Genomic DNA, 25366 nt, shown 5'->3' on the forward strand with positions numbered 1-25366 from the left:
AAAAAACACATATATTTCTTCGTGTACTTTCCTGCTGTGGATTGATTCGCTGACAGTAGAGTTTTTGGTATCTATACTCTACTGATTAAGATCATTTTACCCTGGGAGGTTATATTCCAAATCAAACCTCGGATACTAGAGGGGAATAATTTCCTTAAGGGGACACTGTGAATTCAGTGGACTTGATTTTCTTCCTGAATTTTTAAAAAGAGTATTCCAGATTCTGGTAAGTTTTATAGATTACATTATTTTTTACAAATAAATTTCTGTTCATCTTATTTACTGGTTCTAAAAAAATCTCAGTTACTTCGTGTTTCTGAATGATTTATTACAACCAGTAATTTCTGATTTTCTTAACACAGATTGGCAACATTCAGTTTCAATGCCACACCCGTGTCGGATTCTTAAAAAATACTACTTTTAGAGAATCCAACATGCACTCGTTGACATTTTTGAAAAGTCCGAGCAACATAGATAATGATCCTATAGCGACTAGTTTTCTTTATGTTGGTAAAAAGACTCTTAACCTACTGAGATTCCACTCAACTAATGTCATCTGTTCCCAGTGAAAGTAGTTCCAAACTCGACTGAAGCCAATGTAAGAGTGAGTAATTCGAGTTCTCCTACTAGGTAAATATGAAGACCGTATCTGAAGAAAGATACAGTTCAGCAGGGACTTAAATCATATTTTCCAAGCTGACTTATAGTCCTATAACTTCCAACATTCTCCATCCCCAGGTCATCCATGCTTTGCACTTTTGTATGCTTTCCTTTGTGGCACCTCAGAGAGATTGAAACAAGCTTAACTTTGTCATTAGTCATCGATTATATCAGTAGCCCAGTACATTAGTTTACATCAGATGAGCAGGTAACATCATGACTTTGGGGATACCCTTCCACTAGCCTGCCTTTCTCCTTCCCTTAGGGGTCGTTGGGATAAGTTATCCCAAACATGTCAACCAAACAAAACACCAAACTTTTATCCCAGGACTATTTTTTTAATCCCAAGACTATATATTCTTATCCCTCACATCAAACGACCCCTTATGGTTAGAATCTGATATATTAGATATAACCAAACTAAACATGCACCACTTTCAGAAGCACGACCTTCTCCTTCCATAATGATCCTAAATGTCACGCTACACATGAGAACATAGTGCAAAAAGTTCACCCTTTCTATCACAAACAACAACAGTCTGTTGACTAACTTGAGATACAATACTTGCAGATATTACTAATAATATCATGTAAAAGTTTACCAGGTGAGTGTACAGAGTTTTTACCTTTGCTTCATCAGGTGGTGAAACATGAAATGAGTTTAAAGGACGTTTGGTTTCATCTTCTGAGGAACAGTCAGAACACAAGAAATGCTCTAATGTCTTTGCTTCATCAATGGACATACCCATACAAGAGGGATGAAACCTGCAATAGAATTGCAGGAAAAATGAAAAGATTTTTTATAGATACGGTTATCAACTAATCGTAATTTAGAAAATTAGGTTAAACTAAAAACTCCATGACTCAGGTTTCCTAATTAAAGATGCTGAAGAATGTAGCCATTTTACCCAAATTCAATGGAGACAATTACAGACACGGGAAGATTTTTACACTTCTTAATGCATACTTTAGACTTATGAAGACTCTTCCTTCTTAAGTTATATACCAAGATAGGTACTTTTGTACTTCTAATAAAAGTTTCCAGTTCTCATCACAGATTTCATTCTAAAGAAACTTAGTTTATCAACCAACGTTGAGACAATAGCTTGATATGGGATGTAAGTAATTGGACATATAACTAAAAATCATAGATGAACCTTTATTATCCCTGGTTGACATAGTAATATAATGTGGATAGTGGACACTAAAAAGGCAGGACAACTTAATAATCCACTTCAAGAAGATAAACTCTGCATGGATGAACTAATTTAACTTGCTGCATTTGCTGATAAAAAAGAGAAGGGGGAAACATGACACAATTCATTTGTTGCCTTTTCAAGCTATGTGCCCTTTGAAGTTGACTGAACATTAATTTGTCCTTACATCACGCTTGATCTAAACTGAAAGTAATTACACATTTGAAGATATCCATTTGTTTTAACTAAAACATTAAATGGATAGACACTTATGAATTTCCATGCATAGAAGTAGAAAAGGCATGCAAATGCGTAAAGAAGATGAATTTGTGGACATTTGGAGGCATACCAGTCTTTGCATCCTTCACATTGTACCATGAGATCATCAGGGTTGTAGGGCATCTCACACTTACAATACCTTCAAAATCAAAACATCCCAAAGTATCCAGGTTTTAGTAAACACTACAAAACATAACTTTCAACTTCCACTGAGAAAAGGATGAAGTAGCATCGAGTTAAGCAGCAAAGCTATTAGAAACTCACACAGCAACACGGTCAGGAGTAAATCCCCCTGTGGCAGCTTTGTACTCGAACCTGCAAAAATAATCCTCAGGGGCCACATTCTCCAATTTGGTGTAGTTCTTAAAAGAGTGCACTATGCACTTCCCTTCAATGGTGTGTGCACTCTGCACATCAAAGTGATCTGACAAGAACAGCTCTTTGGCCCCATGGAACTGTCTGCGACCACCAATAGACTCCTCAGGTCGGTAATACCATCTAACTCTGACCTTCACATTATTCCGGTGATCAGCCTCTAGCTTCTCTACTTTTGCCACGTATGGAGGTTTATCAGAATCAGATGGTCTCATCAATACACAATCACCAGCTGACACAGAAAATTCAAAAGATATAATCTTCAGTGTAGTGACCTCCAACAATTCAACACTTAAACAACTCAAATGCTGCTAGCAAAGAGAACCTAACAGCCCAAAAGCTCATCAAAGTCCTTTAGAACCACAATACAAGAAATGTACTTGCTAACTTTCTTTTTTTATTGTTTGGGTGAATTAGGACATCTACACAAAAATTGTAGAAACATTAGAGCAAAAGTTAAAGAATAACCAAATAATATAGGAAGACAAACCCCAATGAGCTATACAAAAGATGGTACTCTTAATAGACAACCAATAACACAAATCATAGAAGGAAAAAAGGAGTAGTACTTCAATGAGCCAAAGTAAACAGCTAGTAACACCAAAAAAATACCATCTTTATCCTACTAACACACAACAAAATAATTACCAAAACCAAAATTGATCAAATAAAGAAATAAAATAAACACAAGTACAATCAGGGGCAAAAAGAGTTGTATTACGTCTAACAACTTTGTTGGTGCCCTTGATACTGTAAGAATCAAGGTCTTTCTTTCCAGGTTTAGTCTTAGCCATCAATCTTTAAACTCAGTCTTCAAGAATGGTAAAAGAAAACCCAGAAATTTCTATTGGTTCACAAGAAAGACTCAATCTTTAAGCTCAATCTTAAAGAATGGAAAACCCCCAGTAATTTCTATTGGTTTACAAGAAAGACTCAATCTTTTTTGTCTCCACTTTTTTTAAAAAAATGTTAAATAAAAACCATGTGGTGATGACAACAGTAAAAATAGGAAATGGGTAAGAATTGGACAACTCTAACTCCCACAGTAAAAGAAAAGGGGCAAAAACCCTAGTTGCTGGAAAATGGGGGGCTGAGAGTGGAGCAAGGGAGGGGGAGGGGGGTCCTATTGAAGGAGCTTATCAAATTTTACCCCTATTTTCACTTCAAAACTTATTTAGAGCAACTTTCACATATAGGTTGTATAACTTCATATTTATACGATTTCACTGCATGTTATTTGTATAAGTCATTGGTAGTATCTCATTTATATAAATCTTTGGCAGTCTCTCAATTTAATTTTATATTTTTATATATTTGCATAAAATTTAAATTTGTATATAATTAAATGGAAATAAAACATTTATATTTGTATAATTTGTGTTTGTATAAAACGATAAAGAGAGAAAGATAAAATATAAATGACAGGGAAAGATTTGTATTTGTATAATTATAAGTATATATGACAAAAATATATGTATTTGTATTTGTATATACAGTTTTCTCTCGTTTTATACAAACACAAACGCATTTTATACATTTTGTTTGTATAAAAGCGAGAGAGGCGAAGGAGAGACTGACGAGAATGGCGAACGAGAAACCTAGGGAGAGAGGCGAATGACAATTGTTTGGTACATATTACAATTAAATCAAACTATGGTTAAAACTTTTAAGTTAAATTAATAATAAGTTGTTATATACAATTTTTTCTTACCATCACTTTATCTCTAATCATCATTCATTATTATTGTATATTATCACTGCTAATCATCATTAATCACTCTGCGTAATCATAATTTGTGTTGGTATCATCTTTATTGTCAATTATATTATCAATTGTTATCATATTTATCACCTCAATTATTGTAATTATATCATTGTCGTCTCTATTACCATCGGTACCTCCACCCACCACTATCTACTACCATTATTACTACATCTAAATTCTATTGTTAATCATTTTCACCATCAAAACTAGCACTGTCGTCGATTACCATCAACAAATCAACAATCATCACACATTATTCAATCAACTTTGTCATCGTCACATCAATCACTATAACATCAGCCACATTTAATATCTCAACTACTATCAAAATATTATTAGCCACTAGTCACTAACACTAATATCATTACTTACTACAAACTATCTACCATTACTAACGAATATAAATATTTTAATTTTTATTATTATGTTAAAAAAAATAAGTAATCTTAATTATCAAGTGTCTAGATATTAGAGACGACATCATACTCACTCAAACGATTCATTCAAATAATTTTTAAACTTAAAAAATAAACATTAGTAAAGATTATTAGTATTTAGTACAAAAAAAACGAAATAAAAACATGCTAATATAAGTTGAAAGTTTTTTTATATATACACGTGCTTATCATTCGAATAACATTTTCCGTCAATGGACAAGACAATCATAAATATAATACTAATAAATTTATAATATGATCACTGATAAAAAAAAAAACTTTTTCCTCTTAACTTAAAAATGAACTTTCTTGATGACATTAGCATAAATTATTATTGTTCACTATGAAAGAAGACGATCAAGGAGAAAAATTTATATTTTGATCATTTATTTCAAATCATATTATAAAAATCCTCTCTCTTTTAAATATATTATGTTAAAAGAGGGGGAAAAAGGCTTAAATAGAAAATTATCTTCATTAATAGTATTGTAAAACATGTAACATACAATATAGGATGATCTTTAAAATGATATTTGTAGACATACTATAAATTTAAGTTTCCATTTTAAAGGTTATTTTTCTTTTTAAAAGAAGACAATTAAAATTTCATGGACTAAACAAAAAATAAACATGACAGTAAAGGGTAGTCTATATAAGTATGAGTTTGATGAGTTATTGTATTTAGGGAAAATGCACAAGAACCCCCTCTACCTATGCCCGAAATCCCAGAGACACACTTATACTATACTAAGGTCCTATTACCCCCCTGAACTTATTTTATAAGTAATTTTCTACCCCTTTTTAGCTTACGTGGCACTAGTTTGAAAAAAAAGTCAACCATCATTGGGCCCACAAGATAGTGCTACGTAGGCTAAAAAGGGGTAAAAAGTTATTAATAAAATAAGTTCAGGGGGGTAATAGGACCTTAGTATAGTATAAGTGTGTCTCTGAGATTTCGGGCATAGGTTGAGGGGGTACTTGGGCATTATCCCTTGTATTTAAAATAAAATATTTTGGAGAAGTGGGTTTTGAGTTTGAAATATAAGGAGTGAGTTCAAATTTAATGGAAAATTATCATTTTTGCAAAATTAATTTGTTAGATTTGTTGTTATTTTTACAAGTTAATGATTGAAGTTTATATATAAAATTCATGTTTGAAATTTAAACTTTATTTTGAGTAATTTTTTGGTGTTGAATTATTACTATGAGTGGCAATCATAGTAATATGATTATAGGATACATATATCATAGGATTTATTCACTCAATTGAGCAGTTATGTAACAATCACTTTCACTAAAATATATTAATATAATAATATTATTTATGAAAAACTTTTTATAAAAAAAAAGAGAAAAATCTAAAAGAACAAACTTATATTAAAATATTCAGATTGTATTGAATGTATAAGGTGATATTTAATACGTTTTTTAAGAATATAATCATTACAAGTCTTTAAAATTGATCATCTAGGGTCTGCCCACTAATCTCTTTAATAATTGATGATTTTTGTGCTCATAAAGGAACAAACTTATATATTAAAATATTTAGAGAAATAATAGAATGTGTAAAGACGATATTTAATACGTTTTGTAAAAATAAAAAGGAAACTTATATATATATATTATAGTAAAAAAATATTTATCATTTATAGTAATTATATTTTTTTTCACTTGACCACTTTTAATTCACTTATAATATAAGTTTAATACATATTAGTTATAAAGATAAATTTATTATTCAAATATAATATAAGTTTTAATGATGGATGATACATTTATCACACATTTTAATACACTTATAATACAATGTGAAATTTTTTACCAAACAAACATAATATATTTCAAAAACAATTATAATTCAAATATATTGCATACATAATTCACTTTTATAATACATATTACAGATTTATCACAATATTGCTATAAATGGTAATAAACAAAATGTATCGCTAAAATCAGTAATTATTTTTAAAAATGTATTTATGTAATTTTTCCAAATAAAAATACTTCATTGCTTAGTTCAATTAAAAATTTAGCCCATTACTCTAAAATCAGTTTGTTCAATATATAGCAAAAGCAAATAATAAGGTATAACTTAATCAGTTCAACTCAAATCCTTCTATATTAGTTAACTTATTTTTACAATATGTAATTTGTCATATATTACATTTACGTTGGACGTATATTAATTATTAACGCTCAAAATTATTATTGATCAAATAGAAAGATTTTTACAAAAGGAGCATGTAGTGCAGATAATTTAGAAAACAAACTCAATAACTTATAGTAGAATATCTGATATTTATCTACTATGCATATACTTGTAAAATATTGGTCAAATTCATAACTCAACTGACTCATCTTTGAACCCTTTAGCATACTTCACACAAAATGTTTCAAAGTTAGACAAATTTTTTTAACTCCGTGTACATATGAAGTTGGACTTAAATTTTCGTTTAACATCAAAAATAAATTTATAGTGAGCGTCAAAAATAAATAATTGTACACTTTATTTTAATTTAATTCGTAACTTTTATAACGCATTCGACACCTTCAGAATTAACTAGATATAATTAATATATTGGGATAAATACTTCAATATCGATATTGAACTAGAATTAGAAAGTAGTAAATAGTTTATCACAAACAATGCATCGTGGCAAGCCACTGCCTTTGAAAGCGATTTTACTTACTTAAATATTGATATTGGACTAAAATTAAAAAGTAGAGAATCACTTATCACAAGCACTGCGTCGTGGCAAGCCATTGCCTTGAAAGCAATTTCGACTAGACTCCGGTGCAAATCATGGTAGCCGATCGCTCCCCAAGGTTCCACAATTACTCTCAAACATGTACACTCGTAGCTGAAAGTTTGAAGGTTACCCGAAATTAGTTACCCAAAAAAACTCTAAGAATAAAAAGAAAGGAGGAAAATGTTTTCTTTTCCTTTTTGTTGGTTGTGTCTTCATGTTCACAATAAGTCATGTTTATATCGGCTTTGCAAATGAGAGGTTTCAAAGTGAAGAGTTAATTTGTATAACGTATTGTGAATGTTAATGGCATTAAAGACCATTACATTACATTCCACAAAAACTCTCTTTTTTGTTTACAAAAATGTTATTATCTTTGTAATGTAGTTTACAAAGAATAGAAATATTATTTTTAGCATTACACAAAATGAATAAACGTGTAATTAATTTCACATAACACTTTTATATTAATGAAAGTTTGAAAAAATGATTAGTGTGATGGTGGCTTTGAAAGCTAATGGTCATGTACTTTATATCTATGGTAGTCTAATTCATAGTAGTCTTGTAAAGGTCATGATAGTTAAAACGTTAACAATTTGAAACGTAATTTAAATTACGACAAGAATGTGATATTATATAAATTTTGTCAAACTCATCGATAATGACTCAAATCCTAAATAGGAAAATAACTTATTAAAATGCAACTAATATTTGAGTATATGTGACATTTCAAACTTTTCCCCAAATGATATAGCTTTTATATATAGTAATGGAAAAATGCTTAAGTAACCCTTAACCTATGTCCAAAATTTCAGAGACACACTTTATACTATATTAAGGTTTTATTACCTCTTGAACTTATTTTATAAATAATTTTCTATTTCTTTTCGATTTACGTGGCAGTAGTTTGAAAAAAATGTCAACACGAGCTGGGCCCAGAACATAGTGTCACGTAGATAAAAAAAAAGTAAAAAATTATTTATAGTGGATAATAAGACCTAATATAGTATAACTGTGTCTCTGAAAATCGAACATAGATTGGAGGATACTTCTACATTTTCCCTATAGTAATAGGCGGGCTAATACCTATAATCATAGGTTAATTATGTGTTCTTTATCACTACTTAATAAAATTTCTTGACGTGAGTTTTTATTAATTTGAATTATTTGAAATACTATGAGATGACAGGTTACACAAGTTCAGACAACTGTTTATCAAAAAGAAAAAAAATGACAAATATACCTCCAAACTATTGTAAATGGTATGCAGATACCATCCGTCATACTTTTGAAACATTGGCGTCCTTGTCATCTAAAAATTAGAGCATATATACCCTTTATACTAACGGACATACACGTGCCATAATCTTATCCATCGATTCAACGTTTATTAAATATCGAATGGACTGATAAGATTGTGTATGTGTCCCTATTTAGTCTTCTGTTGGAGTGAAGAACATATATTTTCTAGTACGGCTGTTCAAAACCGAATCGAAATCAATAACCTGAATTGAAAAAAAGTTATAAATTTATTAGTATTGGTTTAATGATTTAGCGTTTTTGATAACGATTTTGATTTTTTTTTGTTATCGGTTATCGATTCTTAATAGTTTGAGATTTTTTCTTAATGGGTTAACCGATAACCCGATAGTATATTATTTAATTATATTTATACTATCTTTTATATAAAGTCCTTGACTTCGAATTTGATTTCCTACTTTTATTTGTGGTTGTCTCAAACAATTGGTTACTCTATAATGTAAAAGTGTTTGTTTTTTTAGCAAGATGTAACTTGTGAACTCATATACATGATTTATTTGATTTGTCACCTTGTTTCTAAGTCATTTTTAATTTTTTTGGGTCAAATCTTAATGGTTAAACCGATAACAACCAAAAATCAATAAACCAATAAACGATAAGCCAATATTTTAATGGTTCTATAACGGTTTAACATCTTTACAAATCGATCACCAATAAGTCAAATTGATAAACTTTAAAATTGAATCGAACCGACCGATTCACAACCCTATGCTCTAGCTTTGGATGACACTTATGTCCCAAAAATATGACAAAGGTATTTGCATATCACTTGTGATAGTTCGATAGCATATTTGTTTTTTTTTACTTATTAAAAATATGTGTGTGTGGGCCCTATGTTGTGTTCGTGCACTATTGCTTTCATCGCCGTATAAATTTTCCCCCTCTATATAAAAAGAAACAAAATAAATTTTATTTCATCATTTCCCTTTTTATCACTCTCCAGTTCAAAATTCTAGGGTTTTCCAAATTCAAATTCCTTGGCAAAATCCATTTTCTTCATTACGCCGATCGCAAACCCTAACGGCCATAAATATTTCGGCGAGGATGTATCTTCAAATTCCGGACTGGAAATTCGAGCCATTTCGATAACTGCTTTGAATTTCTCGCTAATTCATCAAGGTATGGCTTGTTAAGTTTGTGGTTTGTTTCAATTTATAGGATTACTTTCGTATAGGGTTGCAATTTTAGCAGTGTATATCCTCTACATTCTGTGAATTTCTAGTGTGGACTAGAGTTGGGGTGTGTGGGTTGGGTTGTGGACATGATTAAGCAGATTTTGGGGAAGCTTCCTAGGAAGCCGTCAAAATCATCATCATCTCCTAACGATTCGAGTCAGAATGAAGTTTCACCATTCTCATCGGTGAACTCTAATTCCAACCGTTATGGTGTTACTGATAGTAGTAGTAACTCAAAGGGATTGGGAAATGTGGGGAAAACATTAAAGTCAACAAGTTCTGGTATGTCTGAGCTTACTAGTAATGGGAATCATGTCCCGGTGAAGCCGAATCAAGGAAAAAAATCAGTTCGGGTTAATGGACAGGTGGGACCCCCTGTTACGAACTCTGTGTTATCTTATGAGGTTCTACCAAGTTTTCGAGATGCCCCAGGTTCAGAAAAGCAAAATCTTTTGATTAGGAAATTACAAATGTGTTGCGTGCTGTTTGATTTTGGTGACCTGACGAAGAATCTGAAGGAGAAGGATGTCAAGAGGCAGACATTGCTTGAATTAGTTGATTATATTTCAGCTGTGAGTTCCAAGTTTAATGAAATCACAATGCAAGAATTAACGAAAATGGTTGCTACCAATTTGTTTAGGACATTACCTTCGTTTAATCATGACAACGGGCTACTGGATATGTTTGATCCAGAAGAGGATGAGCCCACGATGGAACCCTCGTGGCCTCACCTTCAGGTTGTTTATGAGCTTCTTTTGCGATTTGTGGCTTCATCGGAGACGGATGCTAAGCTTGCAAAAAGATACATTGACCACTCTTTTGTCTTGAGATTGCTTGAACTGTTTGATTCAGAGGACCAACGGGAGCGTGAGTACTTGAAAACAATTCTTCATCGTGTATATGGGAAGTTCATGGTGCATAGGCCATTTATCAGGAAAGCCATAAATAATATATTTTACCGTTTTATCTTTGAGACTGAGAAGCACAATGGAATTGCAGAATTGCTGGAGATCTTGGGCAGTATAATCAATGGATTTGCTCTGCCTTTAAAGGAAGAGCACAAGCTTTTTCTTGTCCGTGCATTGATTCCCCTTCACAAACCTAAATGCGCAGCCATGTACCACCAACAACTCATGTATTGCATCACACAGTTTGTGGAGAAAGACTTTAAGTTGTCAGACATTGTGATCAGAGGACTTCTGAAGTACTGGCCAGTCACCAATAGTAGCAAGGAGGTCATGTTTCTTGGTGAGTTGGAGGAGGTTCTGGAAGCTACCCAAGCTGCAGAGTTTCAACGGTGCATGGTACCTTTGTTCCGTCAGATCGGTCGTTGTCTCAGCAGCTCTCATTTTCAGGTACCGTATTCTGATTCTGTTGATTCCCATCTTTTGCTAGGTCGAACTTCTGAGTTTATATTTGGTTGCTCTTTGTTTTTACCTTCCATCTTCTTGGCAATTTGAAGCTCAAACTATCTTTCCAGTTTGATGCTTCATTAGATAAAGACCTCCTTTGGGTTTCCCGTGCTTTGAATTCTCAGATTGGAGTTTGGGTTCAGTAAATATTTGGAGGAGAGGATGATGACTGATCTCTTCATTTTATTTATTAGAATAAGCTGATCCAATGACAAATTTGCTGTTGGATATTGAGATTGGTGTATGCAATGGACGATACATATCTTCAGTATCTGCATAAATGAAACTATAATTTTACTGTAGCTTAATTCTGAAAGATAATACAGAAGAAATGACGGGGTATTCCATTTGGTGTACTGAACATATCTGGTTGCTGCAAAACATAAAAAGTTGAAATACTGGTGTATGTTTATTGTTGTTCTAGTATTCTTTTTTGGTCTAAAAGGATTTTGTTATTACTTTCTTTTGACTGACTGAAGATGCATGTCACCATTTTTTTAGTTAATAATCATTTTCTTTTCCTTATGATTGGACAAGTGATATATCTATGTATCGACAATCATATGAAAGGCGAAGGACAGATAGAGATGTTGACTTCAGTTTAACTGGAGTAGTTTCAACTTCAAACAATTAGGCTGAGTTAAAATGTTAATTACTGTTGTAAATCAGTTAGACATCAAATATAGCTCAAACCAAATTAGCAAATTGCCGGAGAAATATGTGCCTGGAAACAGAGATTAACCAGTCTAGCTAAATCAAGCTTTGTTTACTGAAGAGTCTATATTAAAAGATTTGTAGATTGACCAAGTATAGAGGAAATGATCAGAGTCACTTCAAGCTCTCACTGCTTGCCTCAGGAGGTTGTCAGAGTTTAGGGATCTCTTATGTACCAATAGACAGACACACAGGTTAACCGTCACACACACACACACACAGAGAGAGAGGTTATTCAGGAGCTATTTGTGATGCGAAGACTTCAATTACAGTTACTTTTTTCCGATAAGGATCAAGCCTATATCCATTAACCTAGGCATATTATATGTTGATGGACGGTTTCAATCGACACTATTTGCATGCTTTTATTTTTACTTGTAACATTAGTTTTCCAGCAATGGGCAGAAAAGATTGATCAAGGATGATTCTCAGTTATGGCCATTCATGGGAGGCGGAATATAAATTTTAATTTCCTTGTTATTCTCCGGTTACTATATTGAGAACTTAAGACACAAGTTCCTTTCTTGAGTTTCAGTGTGTATGTCTTTTTCCTTGTTGTCACCAGAGAAGTTTGATTAAAGCCACATGAGGTGTTCAGCTCACCAGCTTTTCACATCTTGGATACGAGAATCTGTGCAATTTTGGCAGAAGTTAGAACAATTTACTACTACTGTACTATAGCTGCGCTACTACTATTATTGCTACTACTTTCTGTAGAGTATTGCCATGATAGGAAATGTTAATTTTGGCATTTATAAAAGAAGTTAATTTGCTATGATGGACAGATGGAGTAAAATAGAAAGCAGGCAAGACTTCCAATTCAAAATGAACGTATGAAAGAAAGCAGGTAGGATTAAATGAGAAAGAGGGTGTATATAGCCTTTTGGAAATAGAAGGAAAGCTGATGAAGATGCTTGCATTATAACTTCAAATGCAAACTAGTAAGAGAAATGTAAAAGTATTGCTTGCCATGACTCATGGGTGGATGAGTCAAATCTATGTGGGAAAACGGGACAGTAAGTAGTATTTGGTGTTTTCTTTATTCCCATAAAACTATTTCTTTTAGTGTTTTATGAGTTCTATAGCAACAACATGCAGTCAGAGTCCTATCTCCTTTGCGATTTATGTGTTGTTATAGATCCTTGGTTGAGTTTCCACAGTTCCATTCTGATGTTCTCTAGTATTTAAGGTTGATAGTGTGTCAATCTAAGTGGAACACCGTTCCAGTTATAGAGGGGAATACCTTTAAGTTCTTCTGGTTAACTAGGAAAGATATCCCAAAGAAAAAAGAAGTAAATGCATAATGCCAAATCTAGTCAGTATGTGAATTGCTTGAGTGAGTAAAATGGAAACAAGATTCTAAAATCTGGTTGGAACAAGTGCCGAGGGTCTGCCGGAAGCAACCTCTTTACGTCTTATGTAGGGTAAGGTTTGCGTACACTCTACCCTTCCTAGACCCCACTTCCATTCTCTTTCTGTAGAATGCCAAACAAAGGAATTGAACACAGCAATTACCTTTATCTCAAAAAAAAAGAATAAAAGAAAAGGAATTGAACACAGTATCGCAATACCAGTTTCAGACACACTAGATTAAATTTCTAGTGGTCTTGAATTTGAAACAAACCCTTAAAAATGAGATTAAAACTCAGATCGACCAGCTTGAATTGAAAAAAGAGACGGATAAAGATAACTGACTTATATATGGTACCAGATCGGGTACTTGTTAGTGAAAGCCTTTAGATTCAAGCCTTAAAATAGAAATCTTTAAAAATAAAAAATCAGAACTCAGATTGACATCTTTAAATGCCTGACACATAAAAAGAAGGTCGACAAGCAATGAAAGGATCAAAGATGGAAGGACGGAAGATCCATACCATTTATTTTACTAGAAGAGGTGCAAGGAGAGTGATCTGAAATTCATGTGAGGGTTCAACTGCTTGAAACTGGAAATCATTGTCATGCCAGTTTTTTTCAGTATCGCAAGGAATTGTTTTTTTCCATTGAACTATTTTCTCGACCACCATATGTGAGCTGGAAATCATTGTCATAATGGAGGATTCATCACCTTGAAACACTTTAAAGTTGAGATGCAGAGCTTGGGGTGCAACCCACTTGCCTCTTTGGCCCTTATGTGGATCATATGGACTTAAAGAAATAGAAGAGCTCTTTGGTTTGCCTTCTACTTGTACTTTCTTTTGGGGGCATCTATGAGCTCCCCTTGGTATAGATTTTGGTGCTATTTGTAGAAAACCTCATTTACCTGGAATTTATCCCACCACATCAATAAAGTTTTACCTTGTAGAAAGACCACTTTAAATTTAGATCTGAATAGCTTAGCTTGGATATTTTGGCCTTCCCTATCTTTTTCCAGTGATCAATCTAAAAAATCTTATAAATTGTTATTCAAATGCTTTTGCCTCTACGCCTCATTCATATTTTGCTCATTATCCATTTATATTGTTCTACTAGGTGTCCTAATTCTTTTAACAATGCCATTTATCCATTTTCTTGATTTATCCGAAGTATGATTCCAAGGGCCCGTTTGGATGGGCTTAATAAAAGCAGCTTTAAAAAAGTACTTTTGAAAGTGCTGAAACTTATTTTTAAAATAAGCAGTTATGCGTTTGGATAAAAGTGCTGAAGTTGCTATGCCAAACGTGAAAAGGGAAAAATGGAAGAAAGAGATGTTAGGGTTATGTGGGTAATTTGGAGATTGTATAAAAATATTAAGGGCAAAAAGATAAAAATGTGGTCAACTTAAAACAACTTATAAGCTAAAAAAAAAAAACACCCCTACCCCAGCTTTTAACTTTTGGCTTAAAATAAGTTTTTTTTAACTTAAAATATGTTATTTTGAGTATTGCCAAACAGCTAAATAAGTCAAAAACCAGCTTTTAAGTCAGTTTGACCAGCTTTTAAGCTGAGCCAAACAGGCTCCAAGTCTCATTCTTAATGGATTTTATCTCATAAGTTAATCGCTGGAGTCTGGAGGGACAATATCAAGCAGCATGCATTCTTTGTGAACAGAATGATAATTTATGAAGTTCACCCCTGCAAAGTTACCTAATTTTATGTTGGAGAAATGTCCAAGTACACTGTTTTTTTAATAAAAAAACTGGTAAATGTATACACTGACTTCTTATTTGCAAGAAACCTCATAATAAACCTTAACTATCTTTCCTGTTAGAAACAGATTGTCTACTTGTTATTTCTGGAATCATTATCTGTGTTAAGTCTATTCTACTCTTGAATGTCTCCATTTTCCATAAACTGGCAGGTAGCTGAACGTGCTCTGTTCCTGTGGAATAACGATCACATAAGAAATCTTATCGTTCAGAATCGTGAAGTGATTTTACCCTTAATTTTTCCACTCTTGGAGAAAAACACCCGTGGTCATTGGAACCAAGCTGTTCAAAGTCTGACGTTGAACGTAAGGAAGATCTTTTCAGATGCTGATCAAGCACTGTTTGATGAGTGTTTGGAGAAATTCAAAGAAGATGAGGGAAAAGATAAGGAGACGCAGGAGAAGCGTGAACTGACCTGGAAACGCTTAGAAGATGTAGCAGCATCCAACTTTGTGAGTAATGAAGCTGTGCTCGTCTCAAGACTTGCTTCCTCTGTTGTCATTGCCAGCACCACCAATTAACAACAAATTTGGGCAGTTGGAACCATAGATGAAGGCCCCAGAATTGTATTTTGTTACTTGGTGCCCATATCCATGGTGTGTTAAGCTTAGCAGCAAGATGATGAAGGTGATAATGGTTTTTGTGGATACCAAATTTCTCTTAGATTTTTCTCCATTTATGCTCTTTTTGGCCTGTGAGAAGGGGGCAGGTGCTCGACTCATTGCTTTTGTATTATAAATATTTAAGGTCTCAGATCTAGTGGCTCTTGGGATTTCTGATAAATAGTTATTTGGTTATATTTATCAAAAAAAGAAATATTACTTTGGTACTGTTATGCTTTTTCTGCAATTCAACAATTAGCATCTATGGGTTCTTCCCTGATTGATTCAGGAACTTGTGAAGGTCTGGAAATATCAGTTTGGTGATTGGTATTTACATGATGATTTGATGTCTCTGGATTATAACCTTAAACTGGCTCACATGGCTAAGTTTAGCTCGATGAAATAGTGCCCACTGGCCAATCTTTTGGCTATGTCATCGAAGTATACTCACTGAGGTAGAGTTCCAAATTCTACCGTGAAACTCACTCTGTGTGGGCTTTGATTGCACGAATAGCAATTTTTTTTCGTTCGTTCTTCAAATTTTCTCCAAGTTATACTGTTTCTTATCTTGAGGCTCCCACCAGGCAGAAAAAATACAGCTTAAACATAAAAATCATATGCATTGTGTAGAGTGCACTTGGTTGAAAAACAATCTCAAAGTAACTGATAAATGATAATAGTGTTGGAATTTTAACTGACAATCTGATACCAATACATTCCCACCAAATCTTCCAATGTAACAATGATGATGAAGAAACAGGTTGCAGTTCTTTTTACTAACTGGTGGCAAAAACGTTTATCATCCAGAGAGGAGATGACGGAAGATTGTAGTCAAGATCTATGTTGGAATTGGCCAGTGAAAAGATAATCATTCATACAACTAATGGATTGAATGTTATCTGGCCACCTTACCATTTAGAAAGACCATGTTCTACCATTTGTATTACAACAGCAATCTAAATATGCTTATGAAACAGATCACTAGTAAGTGCAGTAACTAGAAGCCCGGGAATTAACTAGTTGTAGGAAATTGATTCACTAGTCATCTCCATATGCTTGAAATCTATATCGCTCTTGGTAGAAGTCATTAAAGTAGAGATCAGCTTCAAACCATTTTGGATAGCGGACAAGGTCTCCTGCTACAAACTGCATAAATCTTTTGCTTCCTTCAGGTACAACCCTTACCTCACCTTCTTCAATGTAAACCAACTGGTCTACATGCCAATCCCAAGGTAACTTGCATTTGCCGGTTTTCCACATTGACCATCGTTGAACACCAAGCTCCATTAGTCGATCTTTTGTCACATTTCTCTCTACTCTCACATGATACAGCTCCTCCAGTGGTTTTTCTGTCATCATTGCCCTAACTCCTCGACGTCTCCTGGAGGATGCACATAAATTTCTTCGTTCTAAGCTGATAGTGTTGGTGGATAAGTGGCTTAAAGCAGGCATAGTTATGAGACTCGCCATACGACACGCTAAATTTGTATTGCTATCACAAGAAAAATGAGTCAGCCTCAGCTACCAAAAGTTAACAGGAGTTGGTTTAAAGAAAGTCAATTAAATACAAGCAATCACTGTGTATCCTTCAAAACAATGTCCGAGAGAAAAGCAGGTATGTAGAATTACTCGCACAACAACACACAAATATTTTGCAAGATATATGAATTATGATGCATCCAGTAGGAATCTCAATAAAAAAGAACTTTCACAGCCCTAATTTGCACTTCTTTCAAGTTTTCTCATTTGTGGTTAAGGAAGGTATTACCAACTAACAAATACCACATATCTGGAACATTTTATAGCAAGTTCTGCAGCCATCTCAAATCTGTTTAGTCAAGTGTTATATAAACACACACATTAACTGACAGGGGTGTAGCTACACTCATGTCAGGGTGTCGGAAAATTATACCGTATATATAAGTAAAATGATAAATAAAGTGATTAAATAATATATTCTGGACACTCTTGACACAACAATATGATGTTCGCCAGTGATTTCAGGCTCTCTTGAAAGAGCAAAGATACGCAAACTTAAAGTGTTCGTATTCCAATCTTACTAGTAGCAGCTCCTTTCTAGCTGCTTTTGTCCAATCATTATATTAATAATAGTAAATTGCTTTGACCTGATTCAACCAAAAGAAACATCTTTTATTTCTGAAGAAATTGGTTGGTCTCCTTGTTTCCAAAAAAAGATGAGAAAATTTTAGATACAGACCATTCAAGACCAATTTTGCTGGGTAGCATCCAGACGGTATCAAACTGACCTATCGGGAAGCACCACATAAAAAAAAACGTAGAGTTTTAGGTTTCCAGCAGCAGTTCTAGCAACTGCAAAATGAAATATTTACCGAATTTCATAATCGCTTCCAACAAAATTGTCACATCCTCTTATACTCCTACAACCTTTTCATTTTGGAAGACATCACCAACAACAACAACAATATGCCCAATGAAATTACACTAAGTGGCACTGCAAGAAAACTGTGAATTACATGGGGATTTTCCTTGGATTAGTATGAAAATACGTAGGGAACTTATTTTCCTGCAAATTTTCATCCTGATTTTCACGAAAATCCCAATGTAATTCACACTTTTCTTGTTGTAGTGTGGGGTGTGGGGAAGGTAGAGCGTACCGGACCTTACCACTATCCGGTGGAGGTAGAGAGTATTTCCGAAAGACCTTCAGCTCAAGTGTTCATTTTTCCTTTTGGAAAATACCAATTCTTGTTATACTTTTCATTTATCACCAATTTTTCATGAGAAAATTCTATCAAATTAACTTCTGCTCTTCCATTACTGCAAAAATATATGTCAAGCACCTTCACTTCATACAAACTGAAAGTGAAAGATTTACGCAGAAAAGGGTTCCCATCCATCCAAGCTATGAACAAAAACGATAAAGGAGAAAATTGGCAACCAAAATGACATTCATTCACTCAACAGAAACATAATCTTAGAAGAATCAAGAATCAATTCATGAAATGAATGCATCTACCATTTAAAAGAGAATTAATAGAAAATGTATTCTTACCTCTTTTCGTTTTAGATTTGTAGAAGCAAAAAGCAAGATGAAGCAGAGGATTGAAAGATTGGTTCTAAAACCCTTGAAGAACAGAGTAAAGTGTTTTGAGGGTTTATCGGAATTGTCCCTTTATCTTATCCAACCAGACGAGTATAGAGTCACCCGCGGGTCACCTAAATGTTTCATGATACAAATTATTAGTTTCGTCATCAAATTATTGACTGTCTTAAAAATATTCATCTACTTGACTAATTAAACTAAATTTAGATATACCATGTTCTGTTCTATCACATGACATAACAAATAATTTCAAACTCTGATAGAGGTAGGGGTGTTCACGGGTTGGTTTGAACCGGTTATTGGTCAAAATCAAATTAATTTAATCGATTTTAAAATTATCAAAACCAAACCAAACTAAATATAATGTACATTTATCGATTTGGTTATATTCGGTTTTGTTTGGTTCAATTATTCGATTAATCAACCATTGATAAAAATAAAAGAAACAATTAATTCAAAATGCGAAAAAGTGACAACAATTCATTCAAATGAAAAAATAGTTAGAATGAATGTTATTACAGAACTTTCGATCATTGAATTCATTGAATAAAACTTTAAAATTCACTATTTTGGCATTAGAAGTAAGAGATAATGACATTTTCAGTCCCACAAAGAATTTAGATAGACAATCATATACATAAACCAATAAGAAAAATGTTCTCACCTTGCACATTTTCTTTTCACAAGTAAATTATATATAAGTTTTGACAAAACTTATATAAAATCTTTAAAATTGTTTATTAATATAAATATTATGCATGTATAATAATAAAATTTATGTATATAACTTTTGGTTCAGTTCAGTTATTTCTTCAGTTCTTTTTGAACCAAATCATAACCAAACCAAATACTATCGGTTCTTAACAATCTAAAATCAAATCAAATCAAAAGTCAAATTAATTCGGTTTGATTTGACTTTTCGATTTGGATCGATATCTATCAAAACCATGAACACCCCTATGTAGGAGTGTGCTACTTTTAATAAAAAGTCGAGAAAATACATCAAATTCCCCTTGAACTTGGCAGCAAAACTCACTTTACTACTTTAACTATATGAGTGTTTAAATACTCCCTTAACAATTTTGAACTAATTAAATACCATCCTAAGAGTTGACGTGACAAAGTGAGTGTAGTCACTCTCCTCAAAGCGCGTGAAATAATAAAAAAAAATAAAAATTGAAAGGTAAAATCATACTCATGGTCCTTTTTTATTAGCCAATATCTAACTAATGTTTTTTTTGTTTTTTTTTACAAGTTTAAGTTAAAAGAATTTGAAATTTCTTTTTTAGAAGTAAATGGAATTTGTGGGTTCAATTATTTTTAAAAAATATTTAATTTTTTTTATTTTCTATTTATTTTGTTGTCTTCCCAAATGTCTTCTTTCCCATTGAAGCACACCTTATACCTTTTTTCTTTCATATTAAAATATTTCCTTCATCTTCACCATTCACCTCACACATCCTTCATTAATCACAAAAATTCAACACCCAATTCATTTTTATTGAATGCAAGCTTTCTTGAATTTTAAGTAACCCATTTTGAATTCTATTAGTTGTGATGCAAAAAAATGTGGATCTATCGATTTTTCTATACAATCTTCATTTTTCATTTAAGTTGTTAAGAAAAAAAAATTTCAAAAAATATTATTCTCCAATGAGAAAATTTGTGGAAGAGAGACGGTTCGAAGAAGAAAAAGTAAGTATTTAATGAATGTTGAAGAAGAAAACAACCATTGAAAGATGAAAATTCGAAAAAAAAAGAAGCTAGTGAAGGTTGAAAATGGTGAAAATCAAGAAAGAAGAAAGGGGGAGGGGTAGAAGAGAAGGGGTTGAAGAAGATGTGACACTTTTGATTTTAGAATGTATTTTTAATTAATTGATTAGTGTAATGAGTTTAAGAAACAAAAGGGTGAATAAGCAAAAAAATTAAAAACTAATGACATGGTGCTTACATGACTGTGACGTGGTGCTTACATGGTGAAAGAGGGTCGATTTATTTTTCTCTTACACCACTCTAGGCAGTCTTACAGCGTCCGTAATACTTCAGCCTACTTACACCCACGAAAATTGACTAAGTATAGAAATACTTAAAACAGTAGCGTCAAACAACCAACAGAGTTTACAGGAACCAGTCCCAACCTTTATTAACCTTTAAGTAATACAAAGGAAGGCTTCACGAATTTGTCTAAGGCCAGAAACACTCTGATTTTGCCTTAGACGAATTTCCACCTTTAAATCAAAATTCTGCACAATGGCAGTTACATGCGGCAGTTACAAGTGACACCTGTCCGACACTTGTCAGCACAGGGTTCAAAACTAACTTTCCAACAGCTATATTTCTAACAGATAGAATCTAATTCAAATTACATTCTTATCTACACGAAATACTAATATACTAACACTTAGAATATTTCAGGCTTCGTTCCAACACTTAGAATATTTCAGCCAGCTTCCAACACTTAGAATATTTTAGCTGTCTTCCAACACTTAGTTTTATTTCAGCAATTTCGGGTGAACTGCCTTTGTTCCTGACATTGCCAAGTCTTCACAGCCTTGCCTCATCAAGTCAACATGCTGCCTTGCCAATGCCCTTAGCCCGCACGTAAGCCATGCGCGTTCAAGCTGCCTTGCCAACACCCAAGCACCTTGAACTTGTGTTGCACTGTTTTGCCATCATCCATGCCAAGACCAATGCCCAAGCCCTTGGCATGTCTGCACGTAGTTAGATCAAGTAGATTGCGGGTCTAACAGACCACCCGCACCACTTGAACTCGATGTCCTCATCGAGACTGTTTTGAGATAGTCATCGATTTGAGCATCAAACTGCCATAGGTCTTTTGCTTTCTCCCACACAGCATCTGCTGCACTCTTGCCTTTCCAGTGAACCAAGAACTCAGTCTTAGTATTCTTCTTACTTGTGCCCAAAACCCGGTGATCAAGGATCTTCTCAATTTCAGCATCATATTGTGTAGGTACTGATGGAGGAGCCCTCTTTGACCTGTTTCTGTCCGGATCGTCTTCATCAGCAAAGTAAGGTTTTAAGAAACTCACATGGAATGTGGGATGGATTTTCAACCTTTCTGGCAGCTTCAACCTGTAAGCAACTTCGCCCACTCGTTTCACCACTTCGAATGGACCATCGTACTTAGGAATCAAACCCCGATGTCTGGTCTTACTTACAATCTGCTTCCAGATTTGAGGGGTAAGTTTCAGCAACACCTTGTCACCCACATTGAACTCAACTGAGCGACGATGTTGATCAGCATATTTCTTCATGCGCCGCTGAGCCTTGCGCAAGCTATCTTGTGCCTCAGTTAACATTTCAAGTCTGTCCCTTGCAACCCTGTATGCTGCTGGACACTTTCCCTGATTCTTAGATTTGGCAACATCCAGTGGCGTCATAGGCTGTCTGCCTAAGACGATTTCAAAAGGGCTCATTTCTGTTGCAGACGACTTGTGCAGATTATAACAAAACTGCGCAGTGTCCAACAATGCTACCCAATTCCGTTGACTTGCTGTCACATAGTGCCTCAAGTATTCTTCCAACAAATGATTAATTCTTTCCGTCTGTCCATCTGTTTGTGGATGATTTGCAGTAGAAAACTTTAGTTCAGTTCCCATCATATTGAACAATGCTGTCCAAAATCTACCAGTGAACCTTGTGTCTCTATCACTCACAATGTCAGCCGGAACACCAAAATACTTAACCACATGTTTATAGAATAACTCAGCAGCAACTTCAGATGAGCATAACTCAGGAGCAGCAATAAAAACAGAATATTTTGAAAACCTGTCAACTACCACCATGATAGATGCTTTGCCATCTACTTTAGGGAATCCATAAATGAAATCCATGCTTACCGATAGCCATGGCCTTTCAGGAATAGGCAAAGGTTGCAGCAAACCTGCTTCCTTCTTACGTTCAGTCTTGTCCACTTGACAAACATGACAAGTCTTGACGTACGCCTCTATATCATCTTCCATTTTCGGCCAAAAATAAACACGAGACAGTAAGGCTAACATTCTTTCAACACCGGGATGTCCAGCCCAAGCAGAGTCATGCGCCTCTTTCATTAAGTCTTTGCGCAACCCACCCTGATTTGGTACAACGATCCTCCCCCCTTTAAAATAGAGCAGATCGTCCTCGATCCAATACCGTCTCATTGTGCCATCTTGCACTTGACCCATCCATTTAACATACAATGAATCATTTGCAGCACACAACCTGATTCTATCATAGAAATCAGTTTCCAGTTTTGAAATTGAATATACTGCAACAAACACTTCTTTTCTACTCAGCGCATCAGCAACCTGGTTGTGTTTTCCTGGTTTATGTTCCCACATGAAATCGTATTCTGCCAGGAATTCTTGCCACCGTGCTTGTTTAGGACTCAACTTTTTCTGTGTCTTGAAAAATGTATTAGCTACATTATCAGTTCTCACCACAAATCGAGTGCCCAAGAGATAAACTCTCCAAACCTGCAAACAGTGTACCACCGCAACCATTTCTTTCTCATGTGTTGAGTATCTTTGTTCAGCATCATTCAACTTTCTGCTTTCAAAGGCCACTGGATGACCTTCCTGCACTAATACGCCACCAATTGCCTTGTCGGACGCATCAGTGTGCACTTCAAATGGTAACTCAAAATCAGGCAATTTGAGTATTGGTTCAGATGCGATAGCATCCTTTAATTTCTGAAATGCTTCTTCACACCGTTCAGACCAAACCCACTTTGCATCTTTCTTCAACAAATCTGTCAAAGACGCTGCCTTTTTCGAGTAACCAGCAATAAACTTTCTGTAATAGTTAGCCAAACCAAGAAACGACCTCAAATCCTTCACATGACGAGGTGCCTGCCAATCAACAATGGCCTGCACTTTCTTAGGATCCATTCGAACCTGGTTTTTACTAACAAGATGCCCCAAGAACTTTATCTCTTGTTGAGCGAATTCACACTTTTCCATCTTCACATAAAGCGTGTATTTCCTCAATTGAGACAAAACCAGACTTAGGTGTTTAACATGTTCTTCCAACGTTCGACTATATATGACAATATCATCTAAGTAAACAACAACGAAGTCATCAAGATAGTCAAACAGTACATTGTTCATTAAATTGCAAAAGGTTGCCGGGGCATTAGTCAGCCCAAACGGCATTACAAGGAATTCATAAGAACCATATCTAGTTACACATGTTGTCTTTGGTTCGTCACCCTCTGCTATCCTAACCTGCCAATAACCTGCCCTCAGATCAAGTTTTGTGAACCAGCATGCCTTGCTTAACCTGTCCATCAAATCTTGCACCAACGGAACCGGATACTTGTTCTTTATAGTTGCCTTGTTCAGCGCCCGGTAGTCTACACACATTCTCATTGTTCCATCCTGTTTCTTTTGAAATAGAACAGGAGCACCATATGGAGCCTTAGACGGCTGAATCAATCCAGCATCTAGCAATTCATTCAATTGTTTGCGTAGTTCAACCAATTCCTTAGGAGCCATACGATAAGGAGCCTGTGCAGGAGCAACCGTACCAGGCAGCAACTCAATCTTATGATCAATGTCCCTTCTTGGTGGTAATTTCTTTGGCAATTCAGGCGGCATAACATCAGCATACTGTTTAAGCAATTCCCCAACACAATCAGGCACTTCTATTTTCACATCAGGTTTAATTTCGACCAAGGCAGCAAGTATAGTGTCTTCACCTTTCTTCAGCCCTTTGTCGATTGACATAGCAGACAACAACATTCCCTTGTCTTTCTTCTTTGCAACTTTATTAATGTTCCCAAACGGATGAACACCTTTGAGAAAACCAGCATTGCTTCCATTCATGACCATCACTCCATCTAAGTGAGGAAACGGGACAAACTGATATTTCCTTAGGAAGTCAATCCCAAGTATGATTTCAAAGTCACCAAGCGGCATCACCATCAAGTTATGTTTTCCCACCCAACTTCCAGTTGACATAGACACACCATAAGCCATGCCCACAATGGCTTGTGCCTTAGCATTGACTGTTTTGACGTAGGAAGGGCTTTTAGACAACTTCAGCCCCAATTTTGTAGCAATCTTCACATCTACAAACGTGTGTGTGGCCCCTGTATCAACCATTGCCATCACACATTGTTCCTTCACTTTCATTTCTATATGAATTAAGGAGGCATGAGGATTCGAAGTACTAGAGATCTCTCCAACATTATTGATCCCCATAATGTGGTTGAAGGACAATCCCAATGGGTTTGCCATTGCAGCCACGATTTCTTCATCCTCCTCCCTTTGATTCACGTTACCAGCAAGCAAAGCATTCACTTTTTCCCGGTTTGGACAAGATTTGGCCAAATGAGGACCACCACAAGTCCAACAGCCCTTCGAATTTCCATCTTTGTTCTTAGGCCTGTCTTTCCCATCCTTCATTTGTGCCTTTCCTTTATCATTTGTATTGTCTTTACGATTATCCTTTCTCCATTCCCCTTTC

The 25366-nt window shown here is 34.6% G+C and overlaps 3 protein-coding genes across 6 annotated transcripts in view; 1 reads left to right on the forward strand and 2 right to left on the reverse strand.

Annotated features, from left to right (window-relative positions):
- LOC107025350 (chromatin remodeling protein EBS-like) overlaps positions 1-3640 on the reverse strand; it is an 11933-nt gene extending 8293 nt beyond the window's left edge. For 2 of the 3 annotated variants that reach the window (XR_003579403.1, XR_003579402.1), the window contains exons 1-4: positions 3232-3640; positions 2400-2742; positions 2206-2274; positions 1287-1425 (exon numbers count right to left, since the gene is read on the reverse strand). Coding sequence is in view for 1 of the 3 variants with exons in the window: in XM_015226137.2 (XP_015081623.1) it covers positions 1287-1425; positions 2206-2274; positions 2400-2742; positions 3232-3304 (624 nt within the window). In the remaining 2 variants the exon portion in view is untranslated. The remainder of the gene's footprint in view (positions 1-1286; positions 1426-2205; positions 2275-2399; positions 2743-3231) is intronic. The other variant, XM_015226137.2, reaches the window with a different exon arrangement.
- Positions 3641-9692: 6052 nt separating this feature from the next.
- Positions 9693-16088, forward strand: LOC107025341 (serine/threonine protein phosphatase 2A 59 kDa regulatory subunit B' gamma isoform). The gene is made up of 2 exons (XM_015226127.2): positions 9693-11312; positions 15361-16088. Exons 1-2 carry the CDS (start codon positions 10044-10046, stop codon positions 15727-15729), a joined length of 1638 nt encoding a protein of 545 aa, XP_015081613.1. The 5' UTR covers positions 9693-10043; the 3' UTR covers positions 15730-16088.
- Positions 16089-16454: 366 nt separating this feature from the next.
- LOC107025351 lies at positions 16455-18992 on the reverse strand. 2 transcript variants are annotated; one of them, XM_027918316.1, is made up of 2 exons: positions 18845-18987; positions 16455-17331 (listed from the first exon to the last, which is right to left on the reverse strand). In XM_027918316.1, the coding sequence occupies exon 2, from the start codon at positions 17278-17280 to the stop codon at positions 16849-16851; it is 432 nt and encodes a 143-aa protein (XP_027774117.1). In that variant the 5' UTR covers positions 17281-17331; positions 18845-18987; the 3' UTR covers positions 16455-16848. The 2 variants fall into 2 exon arrangements, with proteins under 2 accessions (XP_027774117.1, XP_015081624.1); XM_015226138.2 differs by having other exon boundaries at positions 16465-17302; positions 18845-18992.
- Between the last annotated feature and the right edge of the window lie 6374 nt (positions 18993-25366).

Source organism: Solanum pennellii, chromosome 7, assembly GCF_001406875.1.
Source record: "Solanum pennellii chromosome 7, SPENNV200".
Lineage (NCBI taxonomy): Eukaryota > Viridiplantae > Streptophyta > Magnoliopsida > Solanales > Solanaceae > Solanum > Solanum pennellii.